At 27.2% G+C, this 18,475-nt stretch overlaps 2 protein-coding genes across 3 annotated transcripts in view; one reads left to right on the top strand and one right to left on the bottom strand.

Moving 5' to 3' along the window:
* Window positions 1–2,042: 2,042 nt before the first annotated feature.
* The window catches only part of LOC117168306 (kelch-like protein 18), a 17,251-nt gene continuing 818 nt past the window's right edge, over window positions 2,043–18,475 (bottom strand). The window contains exons 1-8 of one of the 2 annotated variants that reach the window (XM_033353863.1): window positions 17,851–18,126; window positions 17,090–17,476; window positions 13,172–13,302; window positions 12,584–13,084; window positions 12,139–12,498; window positions 7,105–7,321; window positions 6,857–7,026; window positions 2,043–3,100 (exon numbers count right to left, since the gene is read on the bottom strand). In XM_033353863.1, the coding sequence (XP_033209754.1) occupies window positions 2,890–3,100; window positions 6,857–7,026; window positions 7,105–7,321; window positions 12,139–12,498; window positions 12,584–13,084; window positions 13,172–13,302; window positions 17,090–17,476 (1,977 nt within the window). In that variant the 5' untranslated portion in view covers window positions 17,851–18,126 and the 3' untranslated portion in view covers window positions 2,043–2,889. Of the gene's footprint in view, window positions 3,101–6,856; window positions 7,027–7,104; window positions 7,322–12,138; window positions 12,499–12,583; window positions 13,085–13,171; window positions 13,303–17,089; window positions 17,477–17,850; window positions 18,127–18,475 lie in introns of those variants that run through there. The other variant, XM_033353864.1, reaches the window with a different exon arrangement.
* The window catches only part of LOC117168307 (non-specific lipid-transfer protein-like), a 15,117-nt gene continuing 13,989 nt past the window's right edge, over window positions 17,348–18,475 (top strand). Inside the window, exon 1 of the mRNA XM_033353867.1 lies at window positions 17,348–17,508. The gene's annotated coding sequence lies outside the window, so the exon portion shown is untranslated. The remainder of the gene's footprint in view (window positions 17,509–18,475) is intronic.

Below are 18,475 nucleotides of genomic sequence, written 5' to 3'. Positions count from 1 at the left end.
GTCATCAATATCAATGACGTCCTAGGTAAGGTTCAATATTTTAGGCGGTAAATTTTAAAATACGACTGTGGTTTAGTTTTAAAGAGGAACAAACGCAAATTTGAAATCATAATTAGAAAAAACAGTTTTAATACGTTTTTTTGATAAAATACAAAAAAATATTTGAGATTATTTATTTTATGAGAGCATCATAATACTACATATATTTCGCTTCGGCAATGTCTAAAAATTTCACTTTTACAAATTCAATTAAATATGATCAAAATGTGATTATTCAAGTTTTCGTTAATTGACACGACAAAATCGGGGCTTGGCAATTAAACGAAAGTTGAAAGAAAGTTGATCTCATTTTGGGTTGTGTTATCATGTTGGTACCCCTGTTGTCATTCAAAATAATCGATGAGTTTTCCACAATCTCACCAAATTAGCGTCTTTCGTGCAAAATTAAAAAAAAATGTTATTCTCTTAAAATCTCTCGAAATTCTTTCAAAGCTGCTCAAGATCTTGTATGAAATCTTTTAAAATGAACCTTTTTTTTTTACAATTTTTCAATTCAAGTTTACAAAATTTTTTTAAATTTTTTCAAATATTCTACATTTCTCTAGAAATTACTGGATTTTTTCATTTTCTAATCTTACCAAATTAAAACATTTAGCTTTAAAATCTTTCTACGCTCTTTTTCAAAATTTTAGGTAGTCATTTTAAATGTTTTTAAATCTTTTTCAATTTTTTCTTAAAATGATTAAATTTCAATAATTAAATAGTCTTAAAATCTTTCCGACTTTTTTTTACATTTTTTAAAATTATTTTGAAGTGTTTCGAAATATTTTTTAAAATAAAAAATCATTTTAATTTTTTCTAATAATGTAAAGAAATCTTTTCATTATCTTGAAAACCTTTAAAAATTCTTTAAAAACTTTCTTCTTTTACGAAATATACTTTTTTTATCATTTTAGAAATCCTCACAAGTTTTTATTATTTTTGAATCGGTTTTAAAACTTCTAATTATATCTTAAACTTAAAAGATTTTTTTCTTAATTTTATAATAATGCAAATTTACGAAAAATTTTCTTTTACATCTTTTTTATTCTTTTTTAAAAGTTTATAAAATAATTTAAAATATTTAAAAATATTTTTTAATTTTCTCGCATAGTTCATTTGAAAATCCAAAATTAACTGAATTTTTTTTATAAATCTTAACAAACTTTTTATATTCTCCTGAAGTTGTCCAAAATTGGAAAAAAGTTTTCTAAATATTTTCGCAATATTTTCCAAAATCTACAAATCGAAAATTTGAAAAAGTTTACAAATTACAGTATAGTAGTAAAAAGTTAAGAGCAGAACCATTTCCCAATAATTAAAAATAACTTATAATTAAAATTTTCTCTTTCATCAGTAATTTTTTGAAACATTCAGATAAAAACTGCTTTTTGTCAATGAAATTACGGTTTTTGAACTACATAATTTAAACTAAAATGGTTTTAATTTTTATTTGTGAAAAAGTTCTTATCTAGCTCCGCTGGGATTCGAACCCATATCTTACAGAATGCTGGTCTGTCCGATTTCCAGACCGGCAATCTGTGTAACCTGGGTTCGAGTCTCAACGGAGCTAAAGATGAACTTTTTTCACAGCTAAAATTTAAAACCATTCTGGCTTAGACTATTTAATTCAAAAACAGTAATTCCATATACAAAAAATTACACTACAATAGGCAAAAACGTATAAAATTAAAAATTCAATTTAGAAATAAATTGTATGATGAAATAAAATGGGATTCTGCTACGTAAAATCCATAAGCCCCAATGTTTATTTTATGTTTATTTTATTATTTCATATTATTGTCTATATATATTTATATTTTATATTATATTTATTATTTTATATTGTATTTATTTTATGTATATTTAATGTTTATTTTATTAAAAAGCTTGGATTTTACTCATTGCATTTTCTTCTTTAAATTTTCAAACAAAACTTAAGAAGTTTTGTAGCCTGAAAAATGTTATAGAAACTTGATCGTAAATAATCAAGAAATATTTTTGTTCTGAATCTTTATTTTTTACAAAGTACGATTTACATGAGAATAATAACCGAATTCACAGCAACCTGAAACTAGAGTTTTGAAAATTAAAGGAGTTTATTCGATTTTACCATTAATTTGTTGCTTAATCAAACATAAAAAAAATATTTTAATACTCGCTATTTCCTTCAACTTCATTGATCATACAAAATTAATTAATAAATCCCTAGACTAAATATTGTACAGAATTGTTTCGTTGGCCTAGCACTATGAGACCACCGCTGTTTTCAGTTTCTAGCACTCAGTAGTGTAAATAATAAATGCTCTTCTGGAAAACTTGGAAGATCAAATCTTCACAACGGAAATAATTTTCCTTCAATAATCTCATCTATGAATTTACATTTAAGTCACTTATTATTTATTTCAAAGGCCAAGAGATCACACATACGTTAAAAAGATTGACCCAGCAAAAATGCATTCACAGACAATGATTAAATTAACATAGTATATTTAATAAATAAATGAAACTGTAAATAGTACAAGTTATATAAACTAAATAGCAAATAAAAAAATTTTGAGATCAATAAAAGAGGACCTATAAATTGTATCACAGATAAGTCTCAATCTCCCTAAATTGTTAACATTAAAAAACATTTCAGAGAAGAGATTAACTCTAAGATACTAATTAATAGGTATCACTAATTAAAATTATTCACCAATGGCAACAGTTTTTGTTCGAGTTAAAAAAAAAGATATAGTCAAAAATATATTTTGTTTAATTTCTTAAAAATCAAGAGTTCATTCTTAAATCAACGAAATCATGATCGGTAGGTTCATATCATTTCTTAGTGGAATAATGGCTTATATCTTAGCAGATTGTAATTACGCCGACACCTACGCCTCCTTCGTGGGCGCACATCGGTACTGCAAAAGACCAGGAATTTGTATCGGGATCGTAAACCTCGACAGTGGACAGATTCGAATCTCCATCATACCCGCCGATTGCCCACAATTTCCCCATGTTTGCTACAAGCGCTGCTCGACTACGTCTTACTGTCATTGGTGCTACAAATTCCCATCTGCGTAAATTAAAAATATACTATTTTAAAAATGTTACAATTTTCCAAATATCATGCAATCAGTTTACAAAATTCTATTTCTCTATAAGGGGTCGTACTTAAATTACGTTACGGATTTTAGGACCTCTCTAAGATCCTCCCTGTGACTGCCTTACCCCCCATGTAGGGTCAAAATATCTCAAATGTGCCACTTTTAAATCGATAATTCTATTTTTTATCAATTTATACAGTTTTCGATTCGTTTTTATGTCAAAATAAATCCTCGCTTTTTATTCAGAAATGGATTACTCGCGAACAGTTCATCGAAATTCAATACTTGAGTTATGAAAATTGTTGTTATGAAGTATACTTTAAGCTAAAAAATTGTTCGGTAGTAAAAAAATTTTTTTATTGTTTAAATAATCGTTTGCTTTAAACAATTGAAAATTAATTAAACTTCTCCTTCTGTGAAAGAATTCTTCTACGTGCTCATAGATTTTACAATCTCTTCCGAAAATTTTGGTGTAAAAAAAAAGTTTTTATTTTGCAAAAGTTCAAAAGTTATTGATTTTTTTGTGACCAAGAAGATTAATTTTCTACGAAAAAAGTATTTTTTTTACAAATCGGTCCAAACATTCAATCTAGTAGTTAAATTTTCAATTAAAAAAATTTAGTAGTTAGTATTTATTTAAATTAAAAATCTCCATTATTTTAAATACCAACTACTAAATTTTTTTATTGAAAATTCATCTTTTTGTGTTGAAAATTCAATTACTAGGTTATATACTTAAAACCAATTTGTTAAAAAAATACTTTTTTGGTAGAAAATTAATCTTCTTGGTTGAAAATCTCACTATACTTTGTTGAAGATTCAAAATTTTATTAAAAATTCATCTTTTTGATCAAAAAATAACTATACCAGGTAGAAATTTGAACCGCTTGATTAAAAATGCATTCTTTTATGTACATTTATCATTTCAGTTTGAAATTTGTTTTATGTTGTACTTAATATGATACCCACAACAATTGTATTCAAAATGATTTATTACCCAATTGTTCCCCAATTTCTTGGCTTAAAGTTGATCCACTTTATTAAAAAATTCATTTTTTAAAATGATGCTCCATTCATTTAATTAAAAATTCATCTATTTTGTGGTAAAGTGAACTATTTTGATAATATTATTTTTTTTAATTAATTTTTTGAACTGAAAACTTATCCATTCAACTTTTGCTTGAAAATAGATTTTTTTCAGTTGATAATGAATCTATTTTGTTGTAAATTCATCTTTTTAGCAGAAAATTAATCTTTTTGATTAAAAAATTGACTATACCTTATAGAAAATTAAAGCACTTGATTAAGAATTCATTTTTTCATGAAAATTTATCATTTTAGTTGAAAATTCGTTTCATATTGTACTCAATATTATACACGCAATAATTTCATTCAAAATCATTTATTTTCCAATTATTCCCATATTTCTTGCCTGAAAGTTGAAACATATTATTACAAAAAAGTCTTTTTTTTAATGTAGCTTTATTCATTTTGTGAAAAATTCATCTATTTTGTGGAAAAGTGAACTATTTTGATAATATAATTATTTTCTTAAATTAATATTTTTAACTGAAAACTAAACCATTCAACTTTTGGTTGGAAATCGCCTCTATTAGTTGGTAATGGATCTATTTTGTTGAAAATTCATCTTTTTTAGTAGAAAATTAACCATAACAAATCAATAACTTTTGACCTACTGCAAAATAAAAACTTTTTTTTTCATCCAAATTTTCGGAAGAGATTGTAGATTCTATTGGCACGTGAAAGAATTCTTTCACAGGTGGAGAAGTTAAAATAATTTTCAATTGTTTAAAGCAAACGATTTTATAAACAATAAAAAAATGTTTTTTATCAACGAACACTTTTTTAGCGTAAAGTATAGTTGGTAACAAAATTTTCATAACTCAATTATTGAATTTCGATGAACCGTTCGTGAGTGAACCTTTTTTGGAAAAAAATGATCAAAAACTTTGATTGTTTATAACATCAAAATAGAACTATCGATTTAAAAGTGGCACACTTGAAATTTTGAGCCTGTACGTAATTTTTAATTTCCAGAAATGTCATTTTCAAAATACCGTGATTTCTTCTTGATTAATTTTTCATTTTTCTTGATCATTAATATTCAAATGCAGCATTTAAATCTTATAATGTGTTAAATATAGAATCTTTTGCAAACGGAATAAAGCAGCATTTCTGTATACACCAAAAAATAATTTTAACACCAACAAGTCCAATTTTCAACAAATTTATATTTTTCAATCAAGAAATAAATAAAAGTATATCTAAATTTTTGAACATTCAAGCCAAAAGACGAAGTTTCTTTACAAAAATAGAGTTTTTAGACCAAAATATTACTTTTCTGCAAAAAATTAATTTTCCACAAAACTAATGCATTTTACCCAATAAACATGAAATTTCAAATAAAAAAAAAGACTTATTTTTTACCAAAAAGGGAAAATTTTCAACTAGAAAAGATCAATCTTGAAAAAATGAATAAGTTACATTCTCAGATTAAAAATTAATTTTAAACCAAAAAAAGGCTTTTCGACTAAACAGTTAAATTTTCAACCAGACACAATACTTTAATATAAAAAATTAACAATGTAGTTTAACTTTTACCCAAGTGTTTAAATTATCAATCAAAAAAGAATATTTTTGAACAAAGTAGTTATACTTTCAACCAAAGAGTTGAATTTTCAACGACAAATATAAATCTTCAAGAAAAAAAATTTCTTAAGAAAGTGATTCTACCAAATCTGTCATACAAAATAGTTGAGTACTCGAGCAAAAAAAAATCATTTTTAACCAGAAAGTTGCATTTTCCAAAAATAAAATTATATTTGTACTAAAACAGATGAATTTATCAATCAAAAAGATAAATTTTTATAAAAAAAAAACAGCTTAAATTTCAGTTCAAAGAGATTTCAGTTGACTTTTCACGATCAAAATATGAATTTTTAAACATAAAATAAGTTTCTACGAAAAAATTTAATTTTTGATCTAAACAGACGAATTTTTTTCAATAAAAAGGGAGGAATTTTTAACAAAATAGTTTAATTCTCCACAAAACAGCAGAATTTTGAACCAAAAAGTATGACTTTTCAACAAAATTGTTAAATTTTCAACCAAATTGTTGCATTTTTGTAAAAAAAAATAAAATAAAAATTCTACTAAAACAGGTGAATTTTTAAATCAAAAATGCAAAATTTTCAACAAAGATAAAGAGTTGAATTTTCATTAAAAAAGATTTCAATTGACTTTTCAACACAAAAATAGGAATTTCAAACAGAAAGTAAATTCTCTAGGAAATGGTTTAGTATTCAACAAGACAGTTGCATTTTTTCTAAGAAAGAAGCAATAATTATACTGAAAAAGACGAAATTTCAATTTAAAAACACAAATTTTCAGAAAGTTTTCATTCAAAAAAAGATTTTAGTTGACTTATCAGTAACGAAATATGAATTTTAAAGAAAAGGTTAAGGTTCTACGAAAAGAGTTGAATTTTTCACACAAAAAGACTAATTTTTAATAAAACAGTTGAATCTGCAATAAAAAAGATGTCTTTTTAAGAAAATTGTTAAATTTTCAACCAAATAATAAAATTTACACCTAAAAAGATAATTTTAGGAGAAAATTTTTGCGATTTTGAAAAACTTACGTAATTTAAGTAAGGTCCCTAAAAACCCCAAGTAGCTGCAAAAAAATGTGAAAAAGGCAATTACTTATCAGTCACGGGATCATAGGCTTCAACAGATTGTAGAAAAGTTGATCCGTCGTAGCCTCCACACACGTAAAGCTTTCCATTCAGAGCAGCAACTCCAAGACGACATCTTCTTGTGAGCATCGGTTTCACAACGGTCCACGTGTCAGTTTGAGCATCATACCTTTCCACCTGATTCGAATTTAGATGATTAGAAATAATTAGAATGATTGGAAAAAGAAATACCACTCCTGGTTTAACTTTTCTTACCGAATCGAATATGGACAACCCATCATGTCCACCTAAAGCATAAACATATCCTTGAAAAGCAACGACTCCGCCAGCAGAGCGATGCTTGTTCATAGAACTGACCATCTTCCACTTATCAGATTCAGGACAATATCTTTCCACCGTATCCAAAGAAGCAACTCCGTCATATCCACCACAGACGTAGAGGAAATCATTCAGCGCTGCGGTGCCAACAGCACTGTCAAAGCAAATGTTTATTTAATAATCAGAGAAAAACCTAACTTTGCCAGTTTTGAGGAGGAACATGCAATTACTAAAATACAAAATCCTTCAATGCCCTTGAAATATGTTAAACTTGCATTAATTCCGCGTAATTTTCAAGTTGACCGCTTTAATCAAAGAAAAAAATGCCGGTCATTTCCCGGTTCGCAAACATTTTTTACGGTCAATGAAATTAAAAAATTCGAAATCTATAGCTAAAATTTGTTACATTTAAACTAATGAAAACTCAACTGCAAATAATTTTATGCAATTTGAAGCTAGAAACATTAAAAATTAAGCGATTCATTTTTGTTAATAAACTTAACACTTCTTAAATTAGAAGTTAAATTATTTTTATTTCAAATAGTTTAATAATACTTAAAACTTAAAACCTTTAAAATTTTATTTAAAATTTTTGAAAAATGTACATATTGTTTTAGAGTTTTTCAAAATTGAAATTATTTTAAAATTTTTTCGGTAGTTCCATACCTTTTTTAAAATTATTTGAATTTATCTTTAAATCTTTCTTAAAAATCCTGCAGAACATAAAATAATTCCTTAAAATATTCCAGATTCATTTTTCAAAATGTTTCAAAACTTTCTAAATATTCACTTAAAATTAATTTGTCAAAATAAAAAAATCATTTTAAATTTTGCTAGGAATCTTAAGAAAATGTTTTTTATTCTTTTGAAGCCATTTACAATTCTTACAAAGCTTGTAAATTTTTGGTTCGAAATCCGCAAAAATGTATATTTTGTTTAAAAATTAGGTCATCTTGAGCTATTTGCACCGCAATTTCGGTATGAATAATCGGATTTTGTCGGCATAAGTAGAGACTTCGTTTAAATTCATTGAAATAATTTCGAATTTTACATTAATTCTGAATCTTTCCAAAACTTGGAAATATATTCTTGCCTTACTCGAATTGTTTCTAGGAATAATAGGTGTTCAATATTTATTTATACATAAAAATTGAACAATTTTAATTAAAAATTAAAAATTTCCAAGTAAAATAATCAAAATTGTAAAATTCACAGTTTTTTTGCTTTTTTTAGTTTTAAATATTTATTTTCTAATTACAGATTTTAAATGAACAGACAAATATGTAATTAATTAATTAATAATTAATAAATAATCATTATGAATATCTTATTTTGAACTTATTTTAAAATTGAAAATAGTTTATAAATTTTCAATAGAGCGTTCAAATTTGTTTAACTACAAAGACTTTTCAATTGAAACGGTTTAATTTTTAGCGTTAAAATCTACAAATTCTTCAATTTAGAAAACTGATTCCGAATCGACTTGTAAAATCAATTTTATTAATATTAACTTTTTAATCCTTAATGTACATTTCAAGTTTGAAAACCATTTTAATTTATATTCACAGTTTATCAACGAAAAATATTTTTTATCCAAAATTGTCGGTTTGAAATGCTTCTTATTTTTAATTTTGTAGGTATTTACAACGGCATTTTTTTAATTCAAGATGTTCGAATTACGCATTGTAAACTGAATGACATCATAATTGAAACACATAAAAATCTAACTAATTATTTTTTTAAACTGTCAAAATCACACTTTAATAAATTTTTTTTATCTAATAATTTGTAAAATTCCCGATCAAAAAATAAATTTACTGTCATTTCTCGGTTTTTCCCGGCCCCATGAAATTCACGGTCATTTCCCCGGTTTTCCCGGTCCATTGGCCACCCTGCATTTTGCAAAATATGAGAATTTTTTTAAAACCCTGTGTATAACATATAAGCATCAAAGTAAATATTGTTTCTAATAGACCTATCCCAGCAAAATCATACGCATCGGAGATTGCTATTCTAATATCCAAGATATTAAATCAGAAAACTAATAAAATTCTCAAGGATCGCAGGCAGCGGTTCAGTAGTTTAATTTTAGGTAAAAAAGAAAAATTTTTTCCAAGAAAAGTGTTTAAAAAGGTGATTACATTTCTGATTAAAAACTTTTTATATCATATGAATATTGAACATCTCGTAAATTTCACGAAAGTGTCCTCTAACGAACAGTAGCGCCTTTTCTTAGAAACTTTTCCACACACTATATAATATATATTGTCATCAGATAAAATTCATGAAAATCAAAGATTGAAAACAGATAACCAATCCAATTAAAAAATATTCATATTTAAAATTGTATCTCAATGTACTTTTATCACTAGGTAAATTTTGATTCCTTATTCTTGTACATTTTTTATAGCATATTCTTTTTAGTATAGAACTTTTTTAGTTATTCGAAGTATTTTTTTTACTAGGCTAGAAAGGAATAATTAGAAAAAGCTATTTCAAAAACCTCCTACTTTTCTTTTTTTGTTATCTTAAAGCTTTAACATTGTCTTTCTAATGTATTTTTATATTCACAAAAATAATAAAATTATAAAGATGAGAATTATTTCCAATATGCAGTTTGCTGTTATCTAAAACCTTATTTTTTCTGAAAATTTGCCTTTTTAAATTAAACGGTCAACTTTTTATTAAGAATATCGCATCTTTTTTGGACTCTTTTTGAAAGTTCGTCTTTCTGATTTTGAAATTCACCTACTTTAGCAGAAATTACATCTTTCTTGTTTGGAAAAAGACTTTTTTTTATTAAAAATTCCATTTTTTCCGTAGAAATTTATTTTTTGTTAAGGCATATATTCATCTTAAAAAGTCAACGGGAATCTTTTTTGGATGAAAATTAAACTATTTTGTTGAAAATTTGTTTTTGTCTTAATAAAGATTCATCTGTTTTAAGAGAAATTTTACCTTTTTTTATGAAAATGAAACTATTTGGTAGAGAATTCAACAATTTGATTAAAAATTTATCCTTTTTGGTTAAAAATTCGTTTTTTTTTTTTAAATTGAAAAATCAATCTTTTTCGTAGAAACTTATTTCTCGTTTCAAAATCATATTTTTATCGTGAAGGGCCAAAAGGAATCTTTTACCACAGAAAATTCAACTATTTTTTTGAAAATTTACCTTTTGGATTTGATCATTCATCTGTTTTAATGTTATAAATTTCATTTATTTTTTATGAAAATGCAACTTTTTGGTTTACAATTATTCTTCTTTGCTTGAGTAGTCAACTTTTTTGTTTGAAAGATTTAGTTCAATCACTTTCTCAAGAAACAATTTTTTTGTTGAAGATTTATATTTTTAGTTAAAAATCATCTCTATGGTTGAAAGTTCAACTATTTTCTTAAAACAATCTTTTTTAATTGAAAATCCAAATACTTGGGTAAAACTTTAACTACATTGTTAAAAATTATTATTTTTTTCATTTTTTTTTGTAGAAAATTGAACTTTATAGTCGAAAAGCCTTTTTTTGTTTGAAATCAATTTTTAAACTGAAAATGTACCTAAAGTGCCCTATTTTCAAGTCACATTACTCTTTTTTCTTTCAATAAATTAACTCATGGGTTAATAGTGATTATTAGTGATTCAATTCAGGTCCATACCTATTTCTGAATTATCCTGAATTATTTTGAAATATTTCAGGGTATTTTGAAAGATTCCAAGAAGTTTGTAATAGATTTGCATAATTTGAAGAAATTCTTCAGATTTTAGGATATTGTAAAACTGATAAAATTTAAGGCATTTCCAAGAGCTTTCAAGAGGTTTCTAAACGTTTGCAATAATTGAAGATAAATAATTTTCTAACATTTTTTGGAAGATATGGATACTTTAAAATATTTCACCAGATTTTATAAGATTTCAATGATTTCAAGGGATTTTAAAGCTTTCAAAATGTTGTTTAATTCATCTTGAAGTCTTGTGAACTTACTTTAAATTCGTAGGCATTTCATCAAATTCTTTTAAATGTGTTTTTTAATTTTTCTGAACTAATTTGAAACTAACTGAATTCAAAGAATTTTTTAATATTTTGTAATTGTATTTAATTCACTTGATTGTTTTTTAAATTCAGCTTGCTTTTTTATAAGTTTCATAAAATTCTTCTCATATCCCTTAAATTCTTCTAAATTCACTCAAATTTTACTGAAATAAATGGAGTTTTTCAAAATTTTTTTTTATTTTTCCAATTCATTTAAATTATTTTGAATTGTTTTACAGTCATTCGTCACATGTTGGTAAAAATTAGTAGGGTTTCAAAAATTTGAAATTTTTTTGGAATTCACCCTGAATTCTTATTGATTTACCCTAAATTCTTTTAAATTCTCTGGATTTCTCTTGGATTTTTTTAATTCACTTTAATTCTTCTAAATGAACTAAATTCTATTTAATTATTAGGGATTTCATCAAATTCCTTTGAATTCCCTCGATTTTTTCTAAGCTCGTTTAAAAGTTACTGAATTCAATTAAGTTTTTTCATATTTGAAAATTGTTTTTAATTCAATCAATTTTTTTTTAATTTCCCTCGAATTTTCATGAATTTCATCGAATTCTTCTCGTTTTCCTTAAAATCCTCTCAATTCATTCCAATTGTACGGAAATCAATCAAATTCATTTGATTTTAACTTGAATCTTTTTGAAGCCTTATAAATTTATCCTGAATTTGTTTTTACCCTTTGAGCGCTAAAAAGTACCCTATGAGCGTGACAAAAAGTACCCTTTGGTCCCTATATTTTATCACATAGGGACTGTGAGGCCTGTAATACACAAAAAATGAAGTCAAATTGCTTCCAACTTCCCATCAGTTGACAAACCTAATCAGGAGTTTTTCGCGTGAATGAAAATCTCTATAATCATATTTAACATGATCTCCAAGTTGCGCATCTTCCTCCTTAACCATAACAAACCACTCGGTAAAAAAAACATACCTCCTCTTGCAATGCATAGGAGCGATAATCTTCCACGATTTCAAGTTTGGATAATAAACCTCGACAGTGGAAAGTCTTTCCGAGCCGTTGTAACCACCAAAAGCGTAGAGTTTGTTTTTGTGAACAGCTACGCCGACTCGACTCCTCAACATCGTCATGGCTTCTGAAGTCTTCCACTTTCCAGTGAAAGGATCGTAGACTTCTACTGTGCTCAAGGAATCTCCAAATTTCGTAAGGCCTCCTACTGCAAAAATATGACCCATTGTGTAGTTGCAACACCGGGGGCGACATTTGAAACTATCTAGTAAGTAGCGTCTGTGTGGAAGGAGATGATAGTCTTTTGCCTCGTCTAGTAAATCCCTATAAACAGATTAAAAATTAATAATTCCGGACTAAAATCAAATCCAGGACTGCATGAAATGCATAGTCTTTTTACTCATCGCACCTGCATTGATGAGAACTCCTAATGAGATCTTCCTTGGCAACATGATCAGCCAAATACTCTGGCGAAAGAAGAGGCAATCTCACAAGAGCGAGCAACTCAGGCAAATTTTTTACTCTAGATTGCTCTTCATGCTTAACCCATCTAATAACAGCTTCAAAAACTTGCTGCTCGGAAGTTATGTGCAATTCGTCACTAGAGACTAATTCCTTTAAATCGTGAAACGACAAATTTAAATATTCGTCGGCCATGGAAACTTCCTGGAAGTAATGTTGGATGTATTTATGAGCCTGTTCTAATAAAGACGCACAGCTCAGGGTGTCAGCGAAATGTCTGATGCCTAAGACGTTGTGAGGGTGAAAACGCGTTTGCAAAAATTCAGCACAGACGTCTTTCACTTTGTGAAGAGCAAAAAAGGACGCTCCGATCATTATACTCTGAACGTTTTCATTTGTGAGGGTAATGCGACCACTATATGCGAAGTTAATCAAGGCTTCCAAGGCTCTGAGAAACAAAAATCAACATATCTGTATGGGAACATAGAATTAATTAAATAATCAAATATATTTTTTGAAAGAAATTTCTATTTACGTTGAATCCACTCCCTGCAGAGTTATGTCCTTCTGTTTACTCTCAGCCATGTTATTCAGAAACATGGCGTTGAAGTAAGGAATTGTTGCTGCAAGAACAATTCTGTGGGCGCTGAAACTCTGGTCATCAACCTGATAAATAATTGCAATCATTTTTTAATTGTTGGATCGAAATATTTTTAAATGTTGGTCCGGCTTGCAAAAACATTTGCAATCCATCACAAAATTTCAATCAAATTTTAAGATAATTTCATATCTTTATGCATGACATAAGGATTTAGGAAAATCAGGGTTTTGTCTAAAAACCTAAAGAATGGGGTTGTTGCATATTTTCAAATATATTTTCTTCCTGTTGAAATTAAAAAAGCACTACAAATTGAATATAGTTGCTTTAGGAAAATTTATTTTAATAAGTTTAAATATTTTTTTAATCTTTGAAGTGTATACTTTTTAATTTTTTCTGGAAGATGAGGAATTCTAATTGGTCCAGCGTCGGAAGTAAACATCATTTTAATTAGCGCAGTTGACGGGGGACTTAATATGGCCGCTAGTGGTTGTAGGAAATAACCTATTTTGACGTTTATTACTTAAAACGTGTTTTTAAATTATGAAGCATGGTCCAAAAGGGGCTAAAAATGCTTAGAATTTCACTAAAATTTGGATTTGTAAAGTGTGGCAATGTAAATGTACTAAAAGTCGACATATGGATGCCCAACATTTTTTTCGCCAGCTGTCAAATTTATACTTAATTAGTCAATGGAGCCACTGCATACCACTCTTCTGATTGATCCAGCGGTTCGCAGGATGTAACGTTTCAAGGGCATAAAGTTGTTTGAATAGGGTTTTAGATACTTTTCTTTAATATTTTTTTGTTCTCATAAGTATAGTATTAAAAAAAAAAGTAAAAACTTTCAGTATTTTATGCAGTATTTAAATAGTGTATTGTCTAAAATCCGTACAACTCCATTAGCTAAATGTGGGGGTTTATGAATATCTTCTATTCAGGTGTTACCTTTTCTCTAAATTCTCGGTTTACTCATGAATTTAAAGTACTTTCAGGTCATTTTTCAAACTTCCTATGGCAGTTTTTTAGGTATTTATAAATAGTTTAAAATTTAAACTTATAATTAGTCTTTATTTTCTTTCATGATACATTTAATTCTTGTTTAAATACATTAAAACTGATTGAATATTATTTATCCCAACTTTGATCCATTAAAAACTTCAAGGAAGCACTTTAGTTGCAACGACAGTTACACTTTATTCCGTCTGTAAAACAAGCGCACCTTCTATATTGTCACTGCAATTTGCTTCGTAGCATGTATGTAAAATGATACTATTTAACGTATTTTAATATTAACTTCTAAACGAATTATAAAGCAAAAAAAACTAATTCTAAATTTAAATTTAGGATTTTTTTAATAGTTTTAAAAAATTGGCTATTATCCCTCTTTATTGCGGTTCAAAAATATAAGATAACAAGAATGAAGTCTGATTAATTCGATTGCTTTAGTTCAATTAAATAATTTCATCAAATGAAAAAGTTTATCCTAAAAATTAGGTTATTTGTTAACTTAAAATTAAACATTAACTAAATCTATTTCCTTAATCAAGAAAGAACAAAAACGGACCTAATTTTCTTAGAAATATTTAAATTTATAAAATTATTGAATTTGAAAACGAAATCAATTAAATTCTATGAACTAAGTTCAGGTCCCGTCGGAAAACTTCATAGAATGAGCAAAGTTGGACTATCAGAAGATATCCCGAAATTTTAACATTTTTTAAAATTTACTTCTAACTAGATATTAATGATTGAAATCATTAATATTAGGAACATATCTTTAGAATAAAGCTGAATTATATTATTTATACATAATAATGACTGAGAAATATCAAGTTGAAAACCTCAAAATTTCATATTTCAAGTCAGTGTTTTGTATTTACTTTTTGTAGGAAATCTTTCCGTAAATTAAAATGCATTCTGACTAAATGAAAATCTGATTCTTTAAATGATAATATAATTTTGTCACAGATGTTCAGACGATCTATTCTGTAATGAACCGAATGACAACTGAATATTTTGAGATAAACGTGTACGTACTTTTTAAATCTATTTGCTCGAAAACTTTTTTTGGTCACCCGGTAAAATTTTATTTTTTGTCCTTATCCAATTGTCAGTCTCACGTCTTCAATTATTGCATTATAAAATAATAATAGTGAAAAACACAAAACTTCTATTAGGATTTTAAATTTAAAAGTGAATAATTTCTAAGGGTTTAAATTTTGAATATTTCATAAATTCGTGTAAGTGAAATTAAATATTAAATTACTCTGATTTCAGTCTTTTCAAGTTTATAAACGTATTTTTCAGTAGATGACCCTCCAGATTTGATCAAGGAAACTCTTCAACTTATCTAATCATTTTAATCTAATTCTATCGGTTTATTAATAAAAAAAATCAACTTGTTCCAATCTTGCATTCCACTAAGTAGGTAAGAAAGACCTTAATTTGACTAGGTATATTTTTTTATAAATTAATAAATGTACACATCACTGGAAAATATAATTCGTTGTTCTATTTGACTGAATCTATTTTAAATCGTACATATGGTGCAAGTTTAAATCACAGTATCATTCACCTCTTGATATATTCTGTTTTTTGAAGGAATTACTTTCCAAAGAATAAAGTTTTTTATTTAAATCTTTATACATTTTTTTATGCACTGAGATATTAAAGCTTTCTGTGCCAAAATTTTTGACCCTTCATATAATTTACAGAACGTCTACTTTATGTAAGCAGTTGGTTTTTTAAATATTGCCTAAAATAAAGAAATTGGATTTTATTAGCAAACCAATTTTATTTTATCCTGCAGTTTTTCAATATTCTTGCTTTTACAAGGACATCTGGTAAGTTCTATGTCGGCCAAATCATGTTCGTTGCCACGAATTTTTTCTCGGAAAATTAATTATTTAAATTTTTCTTCCGAAGGATGCAAGATATAACAAAAGAGTGACAGGTATTTTTTGTAGAACTTCTTGAAAAGTGCAAATTTTTTCCTTAGCGTTTTGTCAAATCTGTCGTTTGTAAAAAAAAAGTTTAAATTAATTTTTTTGAAAAAATTTCTCTCGACCAACAAAATATTTGGACCTGTATAAAACTTCCAAGATTTCTCCATAATTCGAGTACCAATTTAGTAATAAAAAAGGTGGAGTTTTTGAGAAAACCGACTTTTTAATCCTTTCAGAAAAACTGTCCTCATTTTGTTAATTTGTAACACCTTGGTTGTTTTCAGATATCTCATTCAGCTTAAATTATAAAAGATTTAAAGAAAAAACTAGTATTTTATGGAAAACCCAAAAATTTCAAATATTCATTACTTCGCAAAAAAAAATTTTTTCTCGGAACTGTAAAATACGTGTCGTATTATCTCCTTTGAAAAACAACATTTTTAAAAGGCAAATGATTATCTGTCTTAAATGATTCGAATTGAATTCGGAAATTATTTTAAATGTTAGAATTTCAATTTTGAATGAGTCATCAATTATACTGTTTTAACAACTATTAAATACATTAGGGCCATTTTGATTACGAAATTCAAACAATACACAATATTATTTTGCTTGAAATATTACTTCAGTTTAATGTGTTGTCATCTTAATCCGAAAAATATATAATTTTGAACTCAGCAAGATAAACAAAAAATGGGACGCACATAGGTTTTGACAGATCGGAATGTCGAGCCCATTATAACTGCAAATCCGTGAAATGACATGATTTTAAATCTGAAAAATGATGCAAATATTTCTAATATAATACTACATGCGATGAAGCACCTGCATTTAACAAAAAACCTAAAAAGTAAATAATCGAAACAAAAGTATGTGACGTATATGTTATGAAGTAAGGTTATGTTACCTTGAGGGTTACGTCACAAAGTTTGCCCTGTCTTCGAATATCCTCAAAAATCGGAAATCCTTGAGCACAGTGATCCGGGTGTTGATAAACGATTTCTTTTTCATTTGCAATTTCTCCATGGTGAAAACTGGAGTGAATCGCGGGACACTTTAGGAACTTTTCCTTATGTTTTTCTCTCGTCGCGGCACCCATTTTGATACTACGCGCTCGACGTGACAGCTGTCCGCTTGACGTCGCGTCGCTTCCCCGAGGTAGGTCTTGAGACCTTGACAAGTCCTGCATGTAACCGTTTAAACCCCTTTGCAAAGCCGACACATCATTTTGCCCCCTGGGCAAAAAATCACCCTGTACTCGCTGCGGCACCAGATTTCGACTAGGAACTCTCATCTGTCAAAATTTAAATATTTTTTATAATTCAGGTAAATTTCAAAATCCTTCTTTTACGTTTAATCCTAACTTTTATTAGTAGAACCATTCGATTATTTTATTTATTATTTATATTTATTATTTTATATTTATAATTATTTGATTCAAAAGTTCGAAAATTAAATTCTTAGGTTATGTTCATTTCAGAAAAATATTGAAAATTAGGACCAATTTTTCCTTTCTTTATTTAACGTTTCCTCAAAATAAGATCATATTCTTAATTTTAAGTACAGAACATTTACTTTTTTTTGTAAGGGAAATATCGCCACAAAATATCATTGTAAAAGGAAAATTTTCATTATAATTATGAAAATATTTTTGTTCGGTGTGTTTACCTAATGCGTATAATATTTACTACGTCAGTCGATCGCGTGTATTATTGTTGATTTCTGTAATTATCACTCCGAAATTTTAGTATTTTCACTGATTCTTACATTTGAGGGCACGTAATTTTCTTTCTTTATTTTTTCTTTTAAGGCATAAATAATAAATATAAACAAAGAATCAATTGGGAATTTTGAATTTCACTAAGGAATTTCTAAGACGCTTTTCTGCTAAATGTTCGTGTACAAATGAATCGCAGAAAGGCAACGAACTCCTTTTAAACCCAGCTATTTCTTTGTGTCTAAACTTGGAACGAAGAGCATGATCTGCCTTAAAAGATCCCAGCAGTTCAGTACGATTATAGTTTATTTCATTTCTCGAACAAATATTCAAGAAATGTCCCCTGAAACGGTTTCTAGTTCTACAAGGGTCGTTCATTTAAATAATAACAACATACTTTGAAGATCAAAAAGGATATTAATATTAAAGATAACATCTTTTTCTATTAAGAACAAGATTTCTAAATGCTCTTATTGTTATTTAAAGTTCCTAATACACATAGCATAATTTTTGGATTAAGAAAATAATTTCCTAAAACAACTCAATTTTAATTTTCCAAATTAATTTACTTGTTGA

Source organism: Belonocnema kinseyi, chromosome 2 (genome assembly GCF_010883055.1).
Source record: "Belonocnema kinseyi isolate 2016_QV_RU_SX_M_011 chromosome 2, B_treatae_v1, whole genome shotgun sequence".
Lineage (NCBI taxonomy): Eukaryota > Metazoa > Arthropoda > Insecta > Hymenoptera > Cynipidae > Belonocnema > Belonocnema kinseyi.
Note: the sequence above shows the minus strand (reverse complement) of the source record. Positions and strands in the feature narration are given on the sequence as shown.